This window comes from Heterocephalus glaber, unplaced genomic scaffold (assembly GCF_053883595.1).
Source record: "Heterocephalus glaber isolate CG9 unplaced genomic scaffold, H.glaber_assembly_v1.0 deba00000818, whole genome shotgun sequence".
NCBI classification, from domain to species: Eukaryota; Metazoa; Chordata; class Mammalia; order Rodentia; family Bathyergidae; genus Heterocephalus; species Heterocephalus glaber.
Window position 1 is genome coordinate 4,967,647 of NW_028258164.1, and position 26,123 is coordinate 4,993,769.

Genomic DNA, 26,123 nt, shown 5'->3' on the forward strand with positions numbered 1-26,123 from the left:
GTAAACATCTGTTAAGTTCATTTGTTCAAGAGTTCGATTGAGTTCTAGTATTTCATTACTTATTTTTTTGTCTAATTGATCTATCTATTTGTGACAGTGGGGTGTTGAGGTCCCCCACTACAATTGTATGAGTGCATATATGAATTTTCATGTCCGTTAGTATTTGTTTTATATAGTTGGGTGCACTAGTGTTTGGTGCATAGATATTTATGATTGTCATCTCTTCCTCTTGGATTCTTCCCTTTACAAGGATGTAGTGTCCTTCTTCATCTCTCTTAATCAGTGTTGGTTTGAAATCTACTTGATCTGCCAAGAGGATAGCTAGTCCTGCTTTTTTTTGGGTTCCTGTTGCATGGAGTATTGTTTTCCACCCTTTAACTTTCAGTGTATGAGTTTCCTTTTGAATGAAGTGTGTTTCTTGTATGCAGCATATTGTTGGCTTTTGCTTCTTGACCCATTGTGCCAGTCTATTTCTTTTGATTGGTGAATTGAGACCATTAATGTTGATGGTTATAACTGAAACATATTGACTTGTCATTGCCATGACTTTTTCTTTTTGTTGGGTTCTCCCCTTTTACATTTAATTTCTTGTCATGCCAGATGAGTTCATTCTAGTTTCCTTCCTGGGGTTGTGATCCTCAATGTCTGTTCCTAGAATATTGTGTAAAATTCTTTGGAGTGCTGGTTTGGTATTCACGAATTTCCTAAGATGCTGTTTGTCATGAAAGTATCTTATTTCTCCATCCATTTTGAAAGATAGTTTTGCAGGGTACATCAATCTGGGTTGGAGGCTGTTTTCTTTTAGGGCTTGGAATATGTCACTCCAAGCTCTTCTTGCCTTGATGGTTTGTGTTGAGAAGTCTGCTGTGATTCTGATGGGCTTTCCTTTGTATGTGACTTGTTTCTTTTCTCTGACTGCTTGGAGAACTTTGTTCTTCTGTTGAGTTTCTGGAATCTTAACAATTATATGCCTATGTGTAGATTTTTTTTGATCAAGGCTATTTGGAGTCCTATACGCCTCACTTATCTGTATGTCAAGCTCTTTTCCCCTGCTTGGGAAGTTTTCTGCCATTATTTCTGTGAGGAGATTTTTTATGTCATCTCTATTCTCTCCTGTTTCTTCATTGAGCCCAATCAGTCTTATGTGGTTCTTCTTTACATCATCTAGCAGCTGCTGGATTGATTTCTCATGTTCCCTTATAATTTTGAAGTGATTTATCTTTTCCTGGTCATTAATTTCAATCTTATCTTCTATATCTGAAATTCTGTCCTCACATTGGCTCATTCTGCTGTGTAGACTTTCAATGGAGTTTTTCATGTCCTGGAAATCTATTTGCATCTGTTTTATGGATTCCATTTGTTTCTTATGTTGGGATTCCATCATGTTCCTGAGCTCCTCTCTAGATTTATTAATCATGTCTTTTACTAGGGGCACAATTTCTCCTGTTACCTGAGAAATTATTTCTGATTTCATTTTTTCCAGATCCCCTTTTGTTGCCAGTTCAGTGGGTCCAGGTGGTTGAGTATCAGAGTGTTCCATCTCATTTCCCTTTGAGGTTGTTGTAGGTGATCTGGAAGTCTGGTTTTGAGACTTATTTATGTGTTTTCTCATTTTGACTGGGGTGGAGGGCTGCTAGCACCTTCATGGATTACCTCCTCTGAGCTGGGTGAGGTGGGAGAGGGGCCGGGAGCAGCGGTAGGGATGGTGACCCAAAAGCCCTTTCCTCTGGGCTGGGAGCAGCTGGAGGGATGGTGGCGGGGAAACCCCTTCCTCTGGACCAGGAGCAGTGGGATGGTGGCTCAGAAGCCCCTCCCTCTGGGCCGGGAACAGTGGGACTCAGTACCTTGGTCTGGTGGTCTGGTGTCCTCTGCGTCTTTGTAGTGTGGAATCAGGTGGCTGCCTATCTGCAGCGGGGCCACCCGGCATCTTCCACGCAACCCAGGACCTCGATAGGGCGTGCACAGACCTGCCTGTCTGCAGTGGGCTGATTCAGCATGTTCTGTGCGACTCAGGACCTCGATAGGGCATGGGCAGACCTGCCTATCTGCAGCGGGGTGGTTAGGTGTCTTCCGTGCGACTCAGGACCTCGGTAGGGCGTTGATCCTTCTTGTATTTTCCTAGGATATTGTCTAAAATTTTTTGGAGTGCTGGTTTGGTATTCATGAAGTTCCTCAGGAGCTCTTTGTCATGAAAGTATCTTATTTCTCCATCAATTTTGAAAGATAGTTTTGCAGGGTACATCAATCTAGGTTGGAGGCTGTTTTCCTTTAGGGCTTGAAATACATCACTCCAAGCTCTTCTTGCCTTGAGCGTTTGCATTGAGAAGTCTGCTGTGATTCTGTTGGGCTTTCCTTTGTATGTGATTTGTTTCTTTTCTCTAACTGCTTGTAGAACTTTGTTCTTCTGTTGTGTTTCTGGAATCTTAACTATTATATGCCTATGTGTAGATTTTTTTTAAATCAATTTCGTTGGAGTCCTATATGCCTCACTTATGTGTATGTCAAGTTCTTTTCCCCTGCTTGAGAAGTTTTCTGCCATCACTTCTGTGAACAGTTTTTTATGTCTTCTGGACTCTCTCCTCTATTTCTTCATTGAGTTCAATAAGTCTTATGTTATTCTTCTTTGCATCATCTAGCAGCTGCTGGATTGATTTCTCATGGTTACTATTTTGAAGAAAATTTTCTTTTCCTGGTCACTAATTGCAACCTTATCTTCTATATCTGAAATTCTGTCCTCACATTGGATCATTCTGCTGTGTGAGCTTTCAATGGAGTTTTTAATCTCCTGGAAATGTTTGTATCTGCTTTATGGATTCCATTTGTTTCCTATGTTGGGATTCTATCATGTTCCTCAGATCCTCTATTTTTTTATCTGTGTCCTCTCTAGATTTATTAATCATGTCTTGCACTATGGGCACAATCTCTGCTATTATCTGGAAATTATCTCATTTCATTTTTTCCAGATCCTCTTTTGTTCCCAGTTCAGGGAGTCCAGGTGGTTGAGTATCAGATTGTTCCATCTTGTTTCTCTTGGGTGTTGCTGTAGGAGATCTGCAAGTCTGGTTTTGAGGCTTGTTTATGTATCTTCTCATTTTGATGGGGGGGCTGTGCTGTTGTCACCCACGTGGCTCACCTCCTCTGCTCCTGGAGTGGTGCTGTGGTGGCCCAGGAGTCTCCTCCTGGGTGCTGGGATTGGCTCACCTCCTCTGTGCTGGGAGTGGTACTATGGCAACCCTTACATTATTTTTCATTCACAGACTTCTTCTAAACCTGGGGCTTGAGGCTTATAGGGCTAAGAATGAGAAGAAAGGCAGTGGATCTGTTTTAACAGGACAGTAAGGTTGAAAGCAAGGTTTATGGAGTTGGCGACCTCCCTACCCCACTCCCAGATTCATTTATTTTTAGATTTTTTCTGTCACAGGGAAAATCTGCAGAAGTTGTGTCAGAGTTTTCTGTAAGAAAGAGAAGGTATCCCTTCCCCTGTGGTATCAGAGCCATTTCCTTCTCTGGACTCTGGCCTGAAGGGCAAGAGGTGCACTAAACAGTTGTGCAGAAAGCTAGTTTCCTTTTGGATCAGAAAGATACAGCCTTTGGGCAACCCTAACCACCCTGAGACTCAGCCACGACAAACCAAACTCAGCTATGCAGTGTGGCCTGGGGGAGTTTGTAAAGTACCTCGCTTGGGTTGCTTTTAAATCCTATGAGACATAAATAGGATCCAGGAGTTCTTGAAACTTCTGGGAGGGGAACTTGCAAGACAACAAAGTTCAGAACCAGCAGGTCTACTCTATGTTCCAGTGGAAATGGTTTTGGTTTGTTCCTGTTCTTCTGATGTATTTATAATAGGTCTGCCCCTCAGTCACACAAATATCCTGATTGATTGATGAATTGATTGATTGATTGATTGTTAGGTTATATTGTCAGCCCAGCCAGTGTGCCTGTTGAGATGGAAGTTGTGCTGACACAGAGGTAGGAAGTGGACTGTTGGGCTGGCTGGCAGGACATAGGAGATGTCACAGGAGTTCCACAGCACTGCTGAGAATTGTGCTGAGTCTTCACTAGCCAGGGAATGCTACCAAGCTCTGAGCAAGCAGGGCCCAGGTCAAGGATGACCGAAGGAAAGGAGTTCAGTTATGAAAGCCAGCAGGGCGAGCAGCAACCAGGTGGGCCTGGACACCAAGCCCAGGCTGGAAAAATTGAATGATTCTTTACATGCATGTAAACCATAGCTTTCTTCACACACCTGATACCATGTTGGAGTACAGGTGTGAGTCTCTGTACACGGGTACTGCAAGCATAGGTCTGGTGCAAGGCTGAGAAACCTTCAGAATCTGCATTTCTTTTCTAGACAGGTCTGAACATTACGTGTAGGGACTGTTTTAGTTACTGAACTGGGTGAAATTTTAAACAATATTGATAAAAATTAATTTCCGTGTCTTACGGAGATTTGTGAGGAAGATTGAAGCATTTCAGCCAAGTTAAAGGAATTACGTTTTCCTTGGAATATCTAAGTTTCAGTATGCAGGTAAATTTGTGATCCCACTACATGTATTAAACAATCTAGTGTACTGATTTGAAAAAAATGGGCAGTGGGATTGGTCTGCTTGAGCCAAATGCCAATTACAACCTATATGATCTTGGGCTAGTTATCTAACTTCCCTGACTTCATTTTCATATTTAAAGTGTGGGTGATAATAATGCTTAACTCTACATATTATGAAAATTAAATGAAATATATGGATATATGATGCATCTTCCACAAATGTCAGTTATTATTATCAATTATTATCATTTACCATTGTATATCTTTTAGTTTGGTCACTTATGAGACATGATCCAAAAATACAGTGAATGTTTAAGTTTTGAGACATTTATTACAGTAAAAGACACATTGCTATTAATCCACCTCAATATATTCCTCTACTTCAACCACGTTTATCCTATTGTTGTGGCCACTTTCTGAAGCAGTTCTGGAAGTCTTTTTTTGTGTCTTTAGTTGCACTATCATGAGTACCTCAATGTCCTGAATTGATTCACCACATTTACCTTTTATGGTCCTTTTGACTTTGGGGAAGTCCCAGAAGTTGCACGATGCCAGATCTGATGAATAAGGTGGACGAGGACACACTGTAATATTTTTATGAGCCTGCCTTTCTGATCGATAGTACGAGGCAGCAGGATTCACTGTATTTTTCATCACATCTCATAAAGATGCTCATGAAAGAGAACTTCCAGAACTGCTTGACAGCAAGAATGATGGGCTAAGTGTGCTCAATGTGAGGGGGAGTATTTTTTGTTTGTTTATTTGTTTTTTTGGTACCGGGGATCGAACTCAGGTCCTTGTGCTTGCACAGCAGGCAGTGAAACCACTGAGTTAAACCCCCAGGAGTATTTTTAGGGAGATTAACAGCAATGTGTCTTTTACTATAATAAATTTAAAAAAATTTATTCACTGTATATTTTTATCACCCCATGTACATATGTTTACATTAGTCTTTATAGGATTCACACTCCTGAAGGCATCAGAGCTTCTTTTGTATGCATCTTGCATGTGTCAAATTTTTCATTAATTATATGAGGATTATCAATTAATATTGTTCCTTCAGTTGTCAATTATAGAAGACTCCAGATATTGATAATAGAATTCAAGTGATTTTTATTTTTTCCCTCACCCTTAATATCCAATTTATTAGTAAATATCATATTTTCTGCTTTGAAGACAAACTTTAAATACACTTACATCACTTCATTTTCATTTCTACCACTCTATTTTAAGCCACCATAGTCTTTCAACTGGATTCATGTAATGGTATCATTTGTATCCTTATTTCTATTCTTAGTCCTCTCCAGTTTAGTTTTTACACAGTGAACGGAACGTATATATAAGATCATATAATTTCTTTGCCTAAAGTTCTTCAAGGCTGTTCTTTGTTTTAGAAAAAGTCCAATTTCCTTTTTTTAAAAACCAGAACCTGTAAGATCCTTGTGTTAGTTTTTCATCACTTTTCATACCTGAGAAAAACAACTTAAAGGAAGAAAGGTTTATTTTGGCTTATGGTTTCAGATGTTTCAGTCCAAGGTCCACTAGCTCCATTCCTTTTAGGCCTGTGGTGAGGCAGAAAACACCATGGTGAAAGGGCATGGAGGAGGAAAGCTGCTCACCTCATGCTGGAGCAGAGAAAGAAAAGAAACCAGAAAGCAGAGAAACCAGGCAGAGATGAAGGGGCCATGGACCAAATGTAGTCCCCAACCCATTTTTCATTACCTACTGCCTTCAACTAGGTCCCACCTCTTAGTTTTCCATCACCTTTTAATAGGACCAGCACCTGTGATCTCGTCAGTGGATCCATCCACTGGTGAAGTTAGAGCCCTCAGGATCCAATCACTTTCTTCGAGCCCCACCTCTGAACACATGTGACTTTTGGGGGACATTTTAGACCTCAACCATAGCTATCCTCAATCAAGAGTTGGGAATTCAAGAGTCCACAGAGGCCAAACAGTGGTGAACATGAGGTCAGGTCTTGGATCAAGGGGGTTGACTCACCTGACTGCAGCCATGTGAGAATGCAGGCCCATTGCTGACAGATATTTTGAACTTTTCAAAGTCCATAAATTATTGTATGATATCTCTTTATTTCCAACCTCTGACAGTTATCTTAAGAATACACATGGGCCAGATCAGGCTGCAGAGTTCTGCTCTGCATCACTTGGCTCCTAGGTAGCTTTGCCAACTCCTTCCCATGTCCCACCGTTGCCTTCTGTGTGTTTCCTGAAGGTTCTGTGCTCAGTTGCACATCAGAGCCTTTGGGCACATGATTCCCTCTGCCAGAACCACTCTCCCCTCCATCCTTTGCATAATCATCTTTTCCTTCAGGGTTCAGGACAGAACAGCAGCTCTTCAAATAGGCTTTCTTTATGGGAGTCTCTAATTTAGCTCAGCTTCCCTAGAAAGCAGAGGCTGAAACAAAAACGATGTCCTAATTTTTTTCTTGGGCAGTGAAAGAGTTGCAGAAGGGGGTAGAGGATGGGAAGCAGGGTTGGGGGAGGCATTGCTGCCCACTACTGTATGATAAGCCAGGAAGGACAGCGGGTCACAAGGCTGTGATTGTAGGAATAGATGCTTTCTTCATTAGGTATACCCTGCTGAATACTAATTTGGTGCTTCTGATTTTTAACATGCTGAATTGGGGGTCTTAGAGAACATGGGCAGTGTTTATTTGCTTATCAAATCTATTGAAACTTGGTTTGTGATAATGAATTCTTAGCATAGGTTATTTTGTTTTCTTCATACAGAACCAGAACAAGACAGATAAGTCTCCTTCTTATTTCCCTAGGCCTATGCTTTTTTTTTTTTTTTTTTTTTTTAAAGGTTCTAAGAGCTTGGCTTTATTCAGGGATCTTTGTTTCAGATCCTCCCCCCCTCAGTTTTGAGGTTGAAACCTAAGGTCACCAACGTGCTAGGGAAGTGCTTACCTGTGAGCTATGCCCGCAGCCCTCGGCTCCTAAATCTTTTTGGGCAGACACTTCATATATATCTTTCCCCCATTTGATCATTAAAATCCATGAGTTCCTGGATTTAATCCATCACCCATGCCCCAAGAACCTCACTGCTGCCTCGTGGTGACCTGCTTTTCATTCTCTCTGTGTTTTGAGCCCTTATGTGTTCCCTGTTGTTTCTTTCATGTTCAGCTGGGTTTCTAAAATAATGTGATATTTTTAGCTAGAATTTTTAGATGTTTTGTGGTGAGGAGAGATTTTCAGGGTTATTGGGTCACAGTCTGATATTTTTGAAAACAGAACTTGCATTGAAATCATGCCCTTGTGAAGTTTTTGTCTGTTTGCTCTGAGAGGCAGTGAGCAGGAGCCCTGCTCTCTTGGCTCCTGTGCCTCGCAGTGCGCTGGTGATTCATCGGCACACATGGGGTAGGTAATGTGCGTACTGAAGGAACGGCTCTCATGTGGAATGAGAGATATGACTATGCTCTGAGAGGCACAGAATAGTGACTCTGTTTCACTCAGTTTTTTTTTTTTTTCTCGTACCAGGGATCAAACTCAGTAACCTGTTTGCGAGGCAGGCGGCGGAACAACTGAGCTAAATCCCCAGCCCTGTTTCACTCAGTTTTGTCTTCCCACAGAATTTAATTCAGTTGCAGGAGTAAAACAAATATTTCTATAAATGTTTGGTGGTTGCTACATCTTTACTGAAAAGGAATTATAAAAATCACTAGCTCCTTTAAATTTAGTTATTTTAGGAAAAATGTTAGGATAGATATTTACATTTTTATCTTCCAAAAATCTTCCTGATCCTAAAGTAATTCTGTCACTATATTTCTTATACCTCTTTCGGCTTTTCCCATTTTCTTATGTATCTGCCTCAAGGTCATTGCCAAATTCTGCGCCCCAGAGGGGAGTCTTGTCTGATTATTATAGTTTGTAAAATCTTTTAATGTAGGGCTTTTCAACCTTGGCACTACTGATATCCTGGGCTGGAAAGCCCTTTCCTTTTGGGCAGCTCTCCTGCGCATGGAAGGATCATCCCTGGCCTCTGCCCATTGGCCAAAAGTCCAGCCCTGTGTCATGACAACTGAAGATGCCTCCAGGCACTGCCAGATGTCCCATGGGGGGCAAAATTTCCTTCCACCAGGAAACAGTGCTTTGGAGGCACGGCATAAGTGCACCACATCTGTCCATTGCACAAATTCTAAGGCAGATTTTAACTGAATCCCACAAAGACAAACATGTGACTCAGGTATTTTTGAGAAAACTGGCTCACTGTGGGCCAGTCCTGTGGTTTGTAGGTCTGACAAGGATTACCCTTCTGCCCCTCCTCATGGTCAGCTCCCTGGAGGTTTACGATACCGGTGAGTAGGTGAGTAGTTCATTGCTTCCGTAACGTGTGTTCATTTTCCAACAAGTACTGCTCATCAATTTCCATTTGAATGCATTTGTTTTATAGATGACAGCATGTCCAAGCAGACATAGACACAAATATTAGAATTTTTTTTAAACAATTGGTTTTTTTTGTACACACGTATCTTTTATTCTCTCATTTAGTCTTTTTTTTTTCTTCTTGGTACCAGGGATTGAACTCAGGACCTTGCGCTTGCAAGGCAGGTGCAGTGCCACTGAGCTAAATCTCTGACCCCAAATATTAGAATATTATTTGTTGGCATAAACAAACAAAATTTGGCCTTGGAACTGTAACATTTTTCTTCTCTTTAGCAAGGCTACGACTAATTAAATTAGCAGTTTTTGAAAATAAACATTCTTGCTTTCTTATGTTCACATATTTGACAATATTTGCAACAGTTTAGAATTATGTAGAAAAACCTAAGCAATAAAATATGTTCTTGATGCTAGAAACAAAGTTTGACTAATAACGCATTTTAGGTACTGAAACTCAATTTAGGGGAATTTTAGACAGTGAGTTGAGTGGGGTGAGCGCAGCAGCAAGCACAGTGACCTTTTCTGTCTGGCTCTCCCTTTCTGCACGCATGGTGCAGCTTCTCCTGCATCTCTGTCCCCTGACTGGAGCAATGGGGATGAGAGGGGTTTGAGGAGTGTAGATTAAATTTCATTATCCTCACTGGACGATTGAGGACATAGCCTGAGAGGGATTAAATCATATAAAAAAATCGTCTTGCTGGTTGAGGTCAGAGCAAAGTCTCCTTTTTCCCAGGGTTCTTTCTAGAAGACATATTCAGATAGTGATGTCATGTTCCCGCTCTTGCTAAGGAAGTGTAAAAGGATTGCTCTGCTCCTTTTGACTTGAGGTCAACAGCAACAGAATAGCTAGATGGAGCAAATATTTCTTCCCCGCGCAAGGCAGAATTGCCAGGTAGAACTTAAACCCAATTTATGGCTCAGGGAGAAAGTGTCACAAGAGAAAGCTGCACAAAGAAGTGAAACACTGTAATGTTTAGATGTTTGTAAGGACAAAAGAGCAGGAGAATCCATATAAATCCCCAGAAGTGAAGGGAACAGCCTTAGTTCATTTTGAAGAACCATGAGGTCACTTTTTTCTTTTTTCTGTGAGCAATTATTAAGAAGGATTAAATTAGTGAAATTGAATGCTAGACCCACACCAGACAAAATTCAACTGTGCTCATTTGCTTAATTTTTACATTCCCCTGAGGCAAACTCACTGATATCCCAAATAGTAACAAAAAAAAGGCAAACTATACAAAGCATAAATCCAGTGTTCACCCCAGCAAACTACGGGAAAACCACCCAATGAGAAATGATTTTACAGGATCTTTTATTCTCCTATTAAGAGGACAAAATGTCAATACACAAAGCTTAGAAAACAGAGGGAAAGAAAACCATAGTAATCATTATGGCTTATGTATTTCAGACAGATGCACACAGAACACATACACATACCCCCTACTTATCCATCTTGGTATTCCCATGTTTCTGTAGAAATGCAGTTCATGGGGTAGAGAGGGAATATCTGGGCCTATACCAATTTACTAATAAGATGACACAATAATATATTCCATGCTTTTTTATGACCTGTTGTTTCACTTAAGTTTCAGAGAATTTCTTTCCAATTCACTAAATAACTTAATATTCTTCTATAATGTTATTTTTGTGGCTAGGAGTCAACAAGGGACTTGTAATCAGCTTATGGAGCTTATTTTTGTTTTCAAAAATTTACTGCTTATAGCTTTCATTTACTTTTTTGTCCTCTGATTCCAATTTCTACATTCATTTTTATATTTATTTAGCATAAGGCTTTTAAAAGAAATTATTTCAACATGTGGTTGAGCTACTTCCTAGGTAGGTTATCAGAAGAAAAATGTGGAGGGACGAAGTTTTCAGATCATTCCCATTTCAAAGCACTTTCCTGTCTGAGTATTGGTCCCACCCCTCGTAGGAGGTGAAGTATTAGCACATTATCAGATGAGAGAAGAAATACACATTAAGCAATGAAGGCTCACTCAGCTATAAGATGAACACCGAATTCAAATGTTTCTGAACATTTCTCACCTGAACTTCTCATCTTCAGGTCTGACCTTGTGACGCTACCTCTGGTTAGTGCTTCTTCTGGCCTCATTTTCTTTCCATTTTCCCTTTTGATTATGAGGTAGGCAAAACAATATACCAATGAGTTTTGTTAATGAAAGCAAGGAAGAAGCTTGTTTTCCAGTGGTTTGTGAACTAATTGCCTGAGACAGGGCTTTCCAATTTCCCTTTTTCTTGTTATTTATTTATTTATTTTATCTCAGTCGCTAACAGTGTCTATTAATATTACAAATCCAGTTCTCTTCTTACTTCTCTCATGACATCCATGGAATTTCATGTGATTTCTGCGTCAATACACTTTGTTATAGGAAACTTAAAGCCTATGTGAAATTAGGAAGCTAGCGCACTGTTTACCTGTCTCCCGCTTAACGGCTTCCAGCTGCTGCCCAGTGTTACTGTCCATTCCGTCACCCATGGTCTGCCTCTCTCCACGGGTGGTTGGGAGGCAAGTCCCCGACCTTATATTACTTCACTTGTCAGTATTTCAGAGGGCAAGGATCCTTAGGCATTACACATTTTAATTACTTTTAATGAATTTTTCATTAAATTATGACCTACAGACAGAAAAATATACAAACCCTAAGTAACTCAGACTAATTTTCAGGACTTGAACACACAAGTGTAACTAGCAAGAAACAGGACAGTGCCTGTGCCCGTGGAGCCTCTCTCTTGTCCATGTGTGCGCACCTCACCTGGGGTGGGGCGCGGCGGCTCCTGTCCTCACCGCACAGGTAGCTTTGTCTAGTTTGGAGCGCGACACGTATGAAATCACGCAGTGTGCTTTCACTTAACATTGTGTTTCAGAGATTTCTCCATACTGTCAAGCTTAATGCTACATAGGACTCAATCGTGGGACTATCTCACAATTTAACCATTCAGTTACAGACAGAATTTAGAGGGCTGTTGGTCTTAGGCTATTGTGAATAGTCTGAAGCTAGTAAGTAATGAAGTCTAAATTCAGACCAGCTTTGCTTGATTCCAGAAGCAGAAATCTTTTTTTTAAAATTAATTTTATTGGTACACTTTAGGTATACAATTCGTTTACATTTATCATTGGGTGTTTGTACCTGTACATGATATATCTTGGTTCTTATTTTTTTCCCCATTACCTGTGCGCCCTTCACCCCCTCCACCCTTCCCTATTTACATAGATTTCATTTCCATTTTTTTTTCTTTTCTCATAGTTTTTCCTTTCCCTCTTTTCCTTTTCCCTTCCCTTCCCTTCACTCCTTCGTCTTTGGACATATTTTCCTATTTCAAATTATCAATTATTAATTTTAATCATTTTAACTCTTGTTTACACTATCAGTTTCTCACAATAGTGAAACTATTCGGTATTTACACATCTGTGTCCTATTTATTTCACTTAAGAGTATGGCCTTGATATGCATCCATTTAGCTATAAATGACTCTAGTTTGTTGTTCTTTATGGCTGAGTAGTACTCCATTTTATTAAAAAACCACATTTTCTTTATCCAGTTTCCAGTTGATGGGCACTTGGGCTGCTTCCAAGCTTTAGCTATTACAAACTGTGCCGCTATGAACATGGGTGCACATATATCACTGTGGTATGCTTCTTTTAATTCTTTTGGGAAGATACCCAGCAGGGGAATAGCTGGGTCAAATGGGACCTCTAGTCCTAGTTCTTTGAGGTATCTCCATACTGACTTCCACAGTGGTTGCACCAGTCTGCGCTCCCACCAGCAATGGAGAAGGGTTCCTTTCTCCCCACACCCCCGCCAGCATTTGTTATTGGTTGATTTCTTGATAGCAGCCATTCTTTCTGGGGTGAGGTGGAATCTCAGTGTTGTTTTCATCTGCATCTCTTGAATGATCAGTGATGTTGAACATTTTTTCATATATTCGTTTGCTGCTTTTACTTCTTTGTCTGAGAAATGTCTGTTCATTTCAGATGCCCATTTTTGAATTGGGTCTTTGAATTTGGGGGGTCTTGATTTTTCTTTCAATTCTTTATATATTCTAGATAGTAGTCCTTGGTCTGAGGTACAGCTGCTAAAAATTTTTTCCCATGTTGTAGGTTGTCTGTTAGCTCTGTTGGTGGTTTCTCTTGCAGTGCAGAAGCTTTTTAATAAGATGAGATCCCAGTTGTTGATTCTTTCTGCTAGTTCCTGTGCTGCTGAGTTTTTGTTCATAAAGTCTTTTCCTATGCCAATGTCTTCAAGAGTTCTACCTAACTTACCTTCCAGGAAGTTTAGTGTTTCTGTCTTAATATTTATATCTTTAATCCACTTTGATCTTAGTTTAGTGCATGGTGATAGGTATGGGTCTAGTTTCAATCTTTGGCAGGTTGAAATCCAGTTTTTCCAACACCATTTATTAAATAGGCTATCTTTCCTCCAATGCAGAAGCAGAAATCTTAATGACGACACTTTCATAAAAACCGATTTTTCCGAATTAACTATAGTTATCTATCTGATATTTATGTACAAACCTGTAGACGCTGTGGAGAAAAATGCACATGTGGCCTTGACTTTTTTACATCCTGTGCCCATTTCTTAGAGACTAAAAGTTTCACTCTCTTTAGAAAAATTGTTTAAAGCCATTTGTTCCAATTAAGAATTAGAATATTAGGTGAGAGTGGGCCATGACTTTGGCATAGGAAAGGAAGCAGAAAGTACACTCAGGAGAATGTTATTTAACTCCATTGAAAAGGAGGAAGTTTGTGACCTGCAAGTGCCTATAATGACTTTCAGGGTTAAGTTTTAATCACCCAGTTTCAAGCACACAGGCAGGACTGTGGGAATTTAATGTCTAATATGTGCATGTAAGTACTTACTTTGCTCAGGCAAATGCAAAAGTAATATTGTGCTAAAACTACTTTTTAAGCTAGTCTCACTTTTTTTTTTCTGAAGCAGTTGAAAAAATAAAGAATTTAGTATTTTGTGATTATTTGTGTCATATTATTTATTTTATTTATCAGCAGGACAAGTAGTTATTTTATGAATATTTATAGTTACTACAAAGCATTAGCACTGCTTCTTTTTAAAATGTTGTGAAAACCTAAATAGAAGTATAACTATATTAGTAGAAAATCCAAGCACTATATTTTCAAATTGTAAAACCTGATTATATGCAATGCAACACAATATCATTTTGATGCCAAGGAAGTTGCTAATTTCCTCCCTCCATTTTGTGTAGGTGTGTGTTTCTTTTTTTACTTGTATCTTTGAGAAGTTTTGGTTGTGAATACATAGCTCCAAACATGTTAAAATTGCTTATCAAATCACAGACCAAAAGTATATTTTCAGAACGTAATTTTAAAATTTAATTAAGCAGTAAACTCATTCATCATAAAGCATTATGCATCGCTTGTTTTAGAATGCTAAACAACTCATATCCTTTGGTTAAAAATTCTTTTTTGGGGACAAGACCTGTTTATCTTGGAACACAGAAGCCCCAGGCAAAACCAGTCACTGTCTTTATGCATTACTTGGAGGAGAATTTTTCCCTCACAGAAGAAAAGGCCAATTCTGTATTAAAACCCTACCAAAGAGCTAACATGCTTTTTGAAGAAATCAGACAGGGCAGTATTGAATGTGAGTGCAAAGAAGAAGTCTGCACTTTTGAAGAAGCCAGAGAAGCTTTTGAAAATAATGAAAAAACTAAGGAGTTTTGGAACACCTACACAAAAGCACACCAAGGAGGGACTAACAGAGGAAGTAACTGGTTTCAGTTTTACCTTACCTTTCCATTAATCTTTGGCCTCTTCATTATCCTCCTTGTCATTTTCCTAATCTGGAGATGCTTCCTAAGAAACAAAACTCGTAGACAGACAGTGACTGAAGGCCACATTCCTTTCCCTCAGCACCTTAATATTATCACTCCTCCTCCACCACAAGATGAAGTGTTCGGTAGCAGTGGACTGTCTCCAGGCTTTCTGGAATATGTAGTTGGGCACTCAGATTCTGTCTCCACTTGCCTGTCCAACTGTGATCCACCACCGACCTATGAGGAAGCCACCGGCCAGGTGAACCTGCAGAGGAGTGAAACAGAACCCCATTTAGATCCACCCTTGGACTATGAAGACATAGCTCCAATGGCAGCCAGTGCCATTGTTATGGTGCCTGTGGTCACTACCATCAAATGAAGCTACAAACGTTTTACTCTAATCATTTTTAAAATACTAATGAAAGAACTTTCTAGCACTTTACCACTACATAAATATACATTGACTTATTTTATTAAACACAGCATACCACTTCACCCCTACGTGTCTAATTTTTTTAAAATTTTGTTTCCTATTATAAAATCATTATACATGCTCATTTTTGGTAGAGGGAATATCTGAAAAGGAAAAACACACCAGTGGGTGTATTCATGTGATGATATATACATCAAGCAACTTCTAAAAATCTATTAACTTCTATCTAAACCACTTTCAAAGAGAACATAACCCACAAAAATTGGGAAAAAAGAGGCACTGACAATTTATGTAACAGCAAGCAACATGTTACAGAATTTTGCCAAGCACATGTACCTAGTGTGTTTTCTAATTCTTATAGGCTTTTGTTTACCTCTGGTTTCTTCATCTACCTTAAAAAGGGAAAAATGTGTGGAGTCACTCTTGATTTTAGGAGTGTCTCAGAAAGAAAGCATATACACACAGTGAGGAATAACTCATTATAGTGTATAGAAAGGAAATCACTGGTCAAGTGTGATCAGTGCCTCACTTTATGCTAGGGCTTTTATTCCCCCCCAAATGAAACACTTTGCTTAGCTTAGCATCTTTGAATGTCTCATGCTCTTTATATTAACATCTCAGTAGGGAAGATTTCTGGCAATAGAATAATTTCTAAGTGGATATATATATATATATATATTTTTTAATAACAAGCAATAGATATGGATTATTTCTTTGCTTCTGGGGAGAGTAATAATTATTTTCTTCTTCCCATTTTATTGCCTTTTAGTCTCCTATTTACACTGTCTCCTATCACCCAATCTTCAGTCACCCAAGATTTTAGTAAAAATAAAACTTTGAGATTGTTTTCTTGAAGTCTTTGCCTAAAGATTATTAGGAGACAATTTTCTATTACATTACGAGCTGTGATTTTTTTTTTAATCCTCTTCAATTGGTACAAAAATATTGTAAAGAATGTGTTATGTCAAATGGACACTAAATTATAGTCACACATAGATCTCATTATTGTTGCTATTTCATTTTGAATTTTCATCAAACTTCTTAAAACTACAGTAGTTTTACTTTTTCTTTGGAGCAGAGGGAACTGGCCATGAATGAACTGCCAATATAAACTGACTCAGAAAGAAAAAAAGGATCAAATGAGACATTTTGTGTGCAGGCAATTTGTAAAATATTAAGAGCTATTCAAATGTAAGATCCTTGTGTTATTATTGTGCTTTAGAGGGAATTTTCTCCTTGTTGCTCCAAACTTGAGTGGAGCTTTCACATAGTGAAAAATGGAGCAGGCTGCTCCATAAATGGTTAACATTGCTGATCTGTGTGGGTGGACTCTCACTTAATCCTCCAATTCACTAATGTACACTATAGCTGTGGCAATTTAGAGATGATTGCTAACCCAGCAAAAGTGGAGTGAAGAAATGTTGCAAAATAAACTAAAGTGTGTGAGTTGAGACAATAGGTGTCATAGCTTTCATAGACTAAAAAATGGTCATGTCTTGATGATGATCTCAGAAATGACAATTATTTTGAATTATGCCATGCATACATGGTGATCTTCGGTTTCTAATTAACCCTAAAAGTGAGAGTGTTTGATCCAGCAATGATTTATGTATATGTGAAATTTTGGTTTGTTTTTAAATGAAAATTAAGGCTCTTTTTGTGTAGACTTCGGTCGGTAGCAACAGGCTTTACATTCGACCAGCAGTTTTCCAAGTATGGCCCATGGAGCCCTGGAATTCTTGAAAACCTTCCAGAGGATCTGTGAGGCCAAAATATTTTCATCATACTACTAGGACATTATTTGTCTTTTCACTATAATTCTCTCAACAAAGATTTGAAAATGGAAAACAATGTCTCCCCACACATTTTTTTCTGTTTTAGAAAATGTAGCTATTTTTTATAAAAATTTTATTTATGTTGGCATATAATAAATTTTTAAGTGAATTAACACTTAAAATTTTGGTTTATTTTCTAATATGATAAATTTTAGTAGATATAGCTCTCATAAACAAAAGCTCTTGGCATCCAGACCCCCAGTAAATTTTAAAAGTATAAAGGGACTTCTGGAGACAAAAAGTTGGGGGTTTTTTCCCCATTAAGTTTATTGGTACATTTTCAGTATAAAATACAGTTACATTCATCATTGGGATCTTGTACCGTTACATGAGTATCTTGGTTCTTATTTTTTTCCCCTTCCCCTGCCCTCCCTTCACCCCCTCCACCCTTCCCTATCTGCAAAGACCTTGTTTCCATTTTTTTTCCTCTTCTCATATTTTTCCTTTCCCTTTTTTCCCTTCCCCTACCCCTCCCAATTCCCCTGCTCTTTTAGACCTTTTCTTCCTGTTACACAATATCAGTTATACATTTTTTAAATTTCAATATTAAGATCTAGGAGACATTACCACAGATTTTACAGAATTTAAAAGGATATAGAAAGCATATTAGAAAAATCGTTTTTGAAATAAATTTGACAACTTCTAAGAAGTACCTTGGAAGACAAATTAATGAAACTAACTCTGGAGGAAATATAAAATTTGAATAGCACCTATTAAAGAAAGTATATTCCTAGCTTGAAAACTTAACTATATGACAACAGCAGGCTCATAAACATTTTAACTGATAAATTATATCAAACAATTAAAGCAGAAAAAAGAAGGAACACTTCTCCCCTCATTTTAGGAAATCAACATTGTGCTAATCCTAAAACTGGATAAAGATAATAGAAGAAAAAAGTATGAAGATAGATAGAAATTTGTTTAACAAAACAAACTATTGGAAGTCAGATCTGGCAGGATGTAGGAAGTGGTTTTGTTATAGGGATGGCAGTGTTGGTTCAGCATTGGAAGATCCACCCCCAAAAGTCATCGTTTTAACGGAGGAAAGGAAAAAGCCATATGATCCTGTCACTAGTTGGAGAAAAAGTATTGGACTAAATTCTACAGCTGTTCATGGCAAAAGCTATCAGGAGACTAGAAGTAGAACAGAAACTTCTCAACAGATTAAAGACATGTACTCCATACTTCCAGTGAGAATGCCTTGTATGAATGGAGAAGATACAATGCTTTCTCCTTAAGGTGGGGAACAAGGGCAGATATGCTTACTCTTTATCTGTCTATTAAACTTTGAAACCTAGTCCCCACCAAAATAGCCTGGCAATAAAATGACACAACTAGGATAGTATTGGCATGGCAGAAGCAAAATCTTTATATGTGGATGAAATGATCATCTACAGAGAAAATACTAAGAAATCTCTAGGAGCCCCTAGAACTTGTACTTGAATTTAGCAGGATTAGAAAACACAAGGTATACATAAAAATTCAGGTCTGTGTATACTTGCTATAAATGAAGAACTGGATATTGAAGTTTAAAAGTTATGTAGGCGTACAAAGGACTTAGAAAAGTTAAAAACAAAAATAAAAACAAAAACAGTGTTGGAAGACGTTTAGTACCTAATTTTAAGACTTCTTCTAAAGCTACAGTAATCAAGGCAGTGTTGGTGTAAGGAAAGACATATACATCATTGGAATAAAACAGAGAATCTAGAAATAGAACCACACATATATAGTCCACTGAATTTTGAAAGATTATTTAACATTAGCATTTTATAGAATATAAACTCAATTCAAGAGCTGAGGAAGAGATAGTGTTTTCAGCAAAGGGCACTAGAACACCTGGTATCCATATATAAAAAATTAACCTCAACCCTTTTTTTCCATACATGAAAATAACTTGGAGGGATCTGTGAACCTAAATAAGAAAGCCTAAAAGTATAAAACTTTAAGAAGAAATTATACAGGAAAATATTTATAAATTCAGGGTAGGCAGGAACTACCTAGGATACAAAAAACATGATGTATAAAAGAAAACAATTGATAAATGAGATTCCATCAAAATTTAGAACTTTAAATGACATCATTAAAATGAAAAGTAGTAGGGCTGGGGATTTAGCTCAGTGGTTTCACTGCCTGCTGTGCAAGCGCAAGGACCTGAGTTCAATCCCTGGTACCTAAAAAAAAAAAAAAAGAAAAGTAGTCCTTAAACAGACCATATTTACAATGCATATAACCTATGACCAGAATATATAAAGAATTCTTAGAGCTCACTAATAGACAACCCAATTAAAATGTAGACATAAGATGATAAATAGTCAGTATAGCACAAGGAATGGTGTGCAACTCTAGAATCAGAAAAATACTAATCAGTACAATAATAAGATTGAATTATACACTCATTAGGGAGATGAAGTCAAAAGTTTTAAAAAAGTTTGTCATGACTTTTTCTTTTTGTTGCATTCTCCCCCTTTGCATTTAATTTGTCACGCCCAGTGGATTCTTTCTGCAGGGTTTCCTAGGGTTGTGATCCTCATTGTCTTTTCCTAGGGTATTGTCTACAAGTTTTTAGAGTGCCGGTTTGGTATTGGTGAAGTTCTTGAGTTGCTCTTTGTCATGAAAGTATCTTATTTCTCCATCAATTTTGAAAGATAGTTTTGCAGGGTCCATCAATCTGGGTTGTAGGCTGTTTTCCTTTAGGGCTTGAAATACATCACTCGAAGCTCTTCTTGCCTTGAGGGTTTGCATTGAGAAGTCTGCTGTGGTTCTGATGGACTTTCCTTTGTATGTGATTTGTTTCTTTTCTCTCACTGCTTGTAGAATTTTGTTCTTCTGTTGGATTTCTGGAATCCTAACTATTATATGGCTATGTGTAGATTTTTTTTGATTAAGGCTAGCTGGAGTCCTATATGCCTCACTTATCCGTATGTCAAGTTCTTTTCCCCTCCTTGGGAAGTTTTCTGCCATCATTTCTGTGAACAGTTTTTTTTTTTTTTATGTCATCTGCATTCTCTCCTCTTTCTTCACTGACTCCAATCAGTCTTATGTTATTCTTTTTTGCATTGTCTAGAAGCTGCTGGATTGATTTCTTGTGTTCCCTTACAATTTTAAAGCAATTTTTCTTTTCCTCCTCACTAATTGCAATCTTATCTTCTATATGTGAATTTCTATCCTCACATTGGTTCATTCTGCTGTGCAGACTTTTGATGGAGTTTTTAATCTCCTGGAAATCTGTTTGTATCTGTTTTATGGATTCCATTTGTTTCCTATGTTGGGATTCCATCATGTTCCTCAGATCCTCTATTGTTTTATCTGTGTCCTCTCTAGATTTATTAATCATGTCTTGCACCATGAGCAAAATCTTTGCTGTTATCTGAGTAATTATTTCTGATTTCATTTTTCCCAGATCCTCTTTTGTTGCCAGTTCAGAGAGTCCAGGTGGTTGAGTATCAGAGTGTTCCATCTCGTTCCCCTTTGGGGTTGCTGTAGGTGATCTGGAAGTCTGTTTTTGAGGCTTGTTTATGTGTCTTCTCATTTCCATGGGGGGGGGGAGGGGGTGCTTCTGGTGCCTTTGCGGCTCACCTTCTCTGCCCTAGGAGCTTGGGATGGCAGCAGGGGAGCTTCCTTCTGGGTTCTAGGACTGGCTCAGCTTCTCTGCCCTAGGAGCTTGGGGTGATGGTGGGGAAGCTTCCTTCCTGGTGCTGGGACCGGCTAAGCTTCTCTGCCCTAGTTGCCTGGGATGGAGGCCTGGAGACAAAAAGTTTGAGCAGTGCAGGATTAGACAAAGGAATAAGAAATTCTATAACTAGGTATCTATTCTTACAACTTTATTTTACATTTTAAACTCCTAATATTAGATTTAATGCTGCCTCATAAAGGTACCTGAATTACAGTATAAGAATGAATGCTGACTTTTGAAACAAAAGCCAAATGTTTAACTGATCAATAGCTACAGATTTTTTAGATTATTGACTAAAGATAACACTACTCCATAGAAATAGTTACATCAGCCACAGATCTCTTGGGAGCTTTGCATGATAATGAGAGAATAAACAAAATACCACTTTCTTCAAGAAATATTATCTTAGGTTTGTTTGTTTGGATATGGTTTGGGTTTTATATTTTTAAAATCTCTTTTGATATCCCATCTGGTTTTGTAAACTGAGTTTCTTAACTTTTATTATAACTATGGGGCTTGTCTGGAAAAATATATAAATTTTTATGCTTTTGGCTTTCTTACCTGATTGATATTCCATTTACCTTTGATCATTTTTAATAAAAGTTTATTTTTGCAGTATATATTTAGTACCTTTCTTAAGCAGTAACTTAATTGAATCAACCAGTTTGTATTTAAATAAAAGAATAGGCTCAGTGGTTTTTCAGTAGAATGATTTACAAACCACCGCATGAAGTGGTTGCCTGGAATCCTAGAACTGGCACTTTTTGCGTCTCTGCTTTAAATGTCACAATAAATTGTATTTGTGTAAAGTAAATAAAATGACTTTTTCTTTTCCTATTGACCAATACAAATAAAGATTTTGTGCTTGTTTTATTGCTAATGACTTCTTGAAGATTGATCTGATCCAATAATTGCTGAAATAGCTTTAACTTGGTTCTGTATAAATAGCATGTGTTTTATTATAATAGTTCACATTTTTAAATGCTTGGTTTATATTAAATTATGTTAACTATTTTTATGTTTATACTACGTAGGATTTTTCTTATATCTCTGTTTTTGGTATGTTGAATAAAGCTATTTTTAACCCCCCCCAAAAAACTTTTTTCCCCTACAATAATATCCTTTTTTCAGTCCAATATACTCTTCTCTGATATTCTGCAGGACTTCAGTTCCACTGAGTTTTTATTTTGTTATGCTCAACACAAAATTATTCCACTTTTTTTCTATCTGCCTCCAAAGCTGTGGAACTTTCAGTGTATTTTTTAAGAGTGGGGGTGTAACTCAGTGGTGGAGCACTTCCCTAACATGCACAAGGCCCTGGGTTCAATCCCAAGCACCCCTCCACTCAAAAAAAAAGGTATGCGTTTGGTTGGAAGGATATACACTTGAAGAATGGAGTCCACCTGCTCTACCTTGAAGATCGCTAAGAATAGGCTACTGTGACTACTGAATATACAGAAGTAGCTAAGTGGTTATAGCAAAGTTTTGGAACCAGATTTTCTGGTTCAAATTCTGGTTCTGCTACTTAATAACATGTGACCTTGGCCAACTTCCTTGAGCACACATCTGGGTGCTTAAATTTTCTTGCCTGTAAAATGAAAGATGATAATAACACCTACCTTATAAGATGAGTATGAGAATTAAGTGGGTTAGTGTATGTCAAAGCCTTAGAATGCTGCTGGGCTTTTAGTAAGTATTGCATAAACATTTTTATTGTTATCCAATCTTTCACTTAGAATTTTAATAAAGTCAAGATAATTAATTTGCAACCAAAGAATTTCTTTCTCCTACTTTAATACATAAGTGATGATGACCTAAGTTTTGAGAGGGCTTGAGGGAATTTTCTGTATGCTTCTGTTTAATTTTTTGTATGTTAATTTGCTCTTTCAGTCATTCCCATTTATTGAACAGTTACTATAGTCTTGGGCATTTGGTAAGGAAAAACAGAAAAATTCTCTGTGACTTAGGAACTCCTATCCAAGTCTTTAGATACCCAGGCCCGAATACTGTTCCTGTAAACATTATTTTGAAGTAAATAACTATTAAATATCTATTTTTCTCTACTGTAAATTAAAAAACTTATTAACTTTTGGTTTAAAAGATCACTATGAATTAAGAAATGAACAAGGTGGGAAAGTTTGGTTTGAGAAATGGCTGTAGAGATAATGACTTTCATTCATTTGCCTTCCCCCCATCCCACTGATAGCATTAATCTATCTTTTTGCTTAAAAATTTCATCATGACTCATCCTTGGAGATGGGAAATGAGCTTCAGTTTACCAGAGGTCCTCGGAATGCTCACACTTGAGGCTGTGGGAAAGGGTACAGCTGAATGGTAATATATTAACAATATGTGTTGAAAAATCAGTTCCTCATCTACTGTACACCAAACACAAACTCCTAATCGTTCTTAATGGCACTACTTCCTCTGTGGATTCCGTAGGAAATGCTTGAGTCTGAATAATTGTTCCCAGGAGAGGAAAGCCTTCAAAATAATTTTACTTTATAGTGTGTGTGTGCATGTGTGTGTGTGACTGCGGGAGAGGGAGAACACTGATTACTGTGGAATAGTGTACTAGCCAGTCATACACATATGCCTAGTGCAATTAAAGAACATGATCTGAAGGTAACAACAGTGTCTAATTATATGCAGCACTTTGTATGCTATTGCTAGTCACCACATTTAGAAAACTACCAGGAATAATGGACAGCTAATCTAAAGGTTAAAGAAGAAATAACTCTTGCTCTTTCAGTGGGATTAGCTAGGCCCATAAATGGAGAGAGGGTTGTTCCTCTCAAGATCTTGACATTTGGCTCCATTCTCCTGCTTTGTTTGGGGTTGGATACATTCATGGAGTGAGTGTCAGCAGGGGAGAAGTGATATTCTCATAGTTGGCTTCCGTTATTTCCCACCTGGGCTGTTGCATGTGGTATGTGTGTGGGCAAGAGTGTGCATAATACACTCACCACCTCTTCATGATATTTGAAGACGTTCTCCTGGTGATTCTGAACTATGTGATAGCTCAGTCACATACTTCCTACTCTTATCAGAACCCACTTTCAGGGACTAGGAATAGGTTGTTTTAAAAGCATCCATTAGTGTTCCAGAAGAGTCAGTTCATTTCACATCAGTGCTCCTTCATCGTAATAGAATTTCTTTTTAAAATTAAGTTCAAGCCGGGGATTTAGCTCAGTGGTTCTGCCACCTGCCTTGCAAGTGCAAGGACCAGAGTTCAATCCCTGGTACAAAAAAAAAAATTAAGTTCAAGATTGGCTTAGCTCCAGAAAGACTGAGCCTGAACAAAGGCAATTTTACATGTGTGTAGTAACACGTAAATTAAGGGGAAAAGATACATGCTGTTAGTGTGTTGGCTGGGATGGGAAGAGCCAAGATCTTTTCCAATGGCTTGGGGTGTGGGGGTCCACTTACTGTAAAGGTGAAGGTCATTTCTTTCTTTCTTTTTTTTGGTACCGGGGATCGAACTCAGGACCTTGCGCTTTCGAAGCAGGTGGCAGCACCACTGAGCTAAATCCCTGGCCCTCATTTCTTTAAAAATAAAGGACACATCCAACCACCTACCCACACACTTCTTCTGCATAAAATGGTCAACTTTCCCAGAAAGACACAAGGGTTCCTCAGCATATTGCGAGAATGCAATTCTTAAAAATATTAAATCTGTGCCTTCACATATCTCTGTGATCCATCTTGTGTTTGCATTCAAAAAGAGGGTGTCTTTCCCTGGATTCAATCCCTAGCACTGCAAAACATATTTTTATAAATTGATCTCAGGAATCAATCAATAACAATGTTGGTGATATTTTTGTCAGGGGAATATTCTGGTTGCTAACCAGCAATGTCTCTCTCTCTTTCTCTCCTTCCCTCCCTCTATACTTGTGGATGAAAAGACCTCTCAACACCCCTCCTACTGTTTATATATGTAATTAGTAAAACAGTTCCCCAATTTGTATATTTATCTCCTAATCTTGGCAGATTCATATTCTTTTATAATACAGAATGAAGCAAATAGATTATCTTTTTTTTTTCTTTTTGGTGCCAGGGATCGAACTCAGGTCCTTGCACTTGCAAGGCAGGCGACGGAACCACTGAGCTAAATCCCTGGCCCACAAAGAGATTATCTTGAGACATTCTCTATGTGGAAGCTCTGGGTGGAAATGATCCTTCGTTGGATTGGAGGCTGGAGAGTTAAGATTGAGGTGAGCGTGCCTACCACTAGAGGTGTCTGAAGTTCTGATTCTGCTGGAGTGTTTGCCATGTGTTACTTTGAATGAATGACCGAGTGAGAATGCTGAGATTTACATTCTTAACTGTACTCCTTTCAAAATCATAGCATTGTAGACATTACTTTATGGTAGACTTCTTTTAGTAGTATGCGGGTAGACAGCTGGTTAAGTCTTTTGTGACAGGGTAAGTGATCTCACTGTAAATAGGGCACCCCAATGTCAAAAGCTGCTTGGAAATGATCTCCAACTGCAAAATTTCCCAACAGTTGTGATACATTTTTAAAAGCATTAAAAAAAAATAACCTCAAGAACACTTATCTGAGAGAGCCTAATTGAGAAGAATATTGCATTGGTAAATTGCTCTGCCCAGGACAACTGCAGTTCTGTTTCTTTTCAGATTTTAAAACCTAAGTCCCAAATCACAGCCTGAAGAGCTTCCAACAGTAATTACCTCTGTGCGGGGAGCAGAGGTCCTTGAAAGGGTCTGTTGCCTCACCGAATCTTCCCAGGATGAGTGGGGCTGTATCCACTGATAACCCAGCTGCCTGGGAACTGAGAGGAGCCGGCTCCAAACTCCTCAGCTGTTGACAGGCGTGACTTGCTGAGAACACTGGATAAATATAGCACGCTGGAGCTCAGCTCCTCAGCAAAGCCATCGCTCTGACAGCGCTGTGAAGGGAACAGAGCAGAGAAACCCAATCTCAGAACCCAACAACACCTAGCAACAGTTGAAAAAACTTTAAACAAAAGTCTGGGTGGGAGACATACGACTACGAATCTGTGCTGATCGGGATTTCAGGGAGAAGCTGCTGGCCCCCCAGCACTGTTTCCTGCATGACTTCAGCTATTGGCTGGTCCTAGCAAAGAAAGTGGGAAAAGCTTTTCCCTCTGTATTCTTTGGGGCTGGATAGTTTGCCAGGACCTGAGTCTGCCTTGGGCTGTAGGACAAGCCACTGGGTTCTTCAAAGGATAAGCCACCTTCCTAAAGGACATCCCGTGGGTTAAACAAGCTGCCATCAGGTAAGACCAAAACAAACAGCTACTTCCTTTCTTAAGAAATTTCAGAGTTCTCTCTGATCCTGTTCTGTCTGTGTCCTTTGATTCTTCCTGTTCCACCACGTGATAACATGGTTAGGAATTAGTGTAGTCATTGTGAACTTTTTTTAAAAAGCCAGAAGCTTTAG

The 26,123-nt window shown here is 38.5% G+C and overlaps 2 protein-coding genes across 8 annotated transcripts in view; both read left to right on the forward strand.

Moving 5' to 3' along the window:
* Filip1 (filamin A interacting protein 1) overlaps window positions 1-26,123 on the forward strand; it is a 357,204-nt gene that overhangs the window by 106,320 nt on the left and 224,761 nt on the right. For 2 of the 7 annotated variants that reach the window (XM_087207570.1, XM_087207571.1), the window contains exons 1-2: window positions 24,756-24,912; window positions 25,337-25,959. The exons of the other annotated variants lie outside the window; for them this stretch is intronic. The gene's annotated coding sequence lies outside the window, so the exon portion shown is untranslated. Of the gene's footprint in view, window positions 1-24,755; window positions 24,913-25,336; window positions 25,960-26,123 lie in introns of those variants that run through there. 7 annotated transcript variants of the gene reach the window in all.
* Window positions 14,165-15,248, forward strand: LOC101719692 (transmembrane gamma-carboxyglutamic acid protein 1). Its single transcript, XM_004864015.4, has one exon. The coding sequence runs from the start codon at window positions 14,369-14,371 to the stop codon at window positions 15,134-15,136; it is 768 nt and encodes a 255-aa protein (XP_004864072.3). The 5' UTR covers window positions 14,165-14,368; the 3' UTR covers window positions 15,137-15,248.

Coding starts and splice junctions, on each gene's coding strand:
- LOC101719692 (XM_004864015.4), top strand. CDS start 14,369: ATGCTAAACAACTCATATCCTTTGGTTAAAAATTCTTTTTTGGGGACA.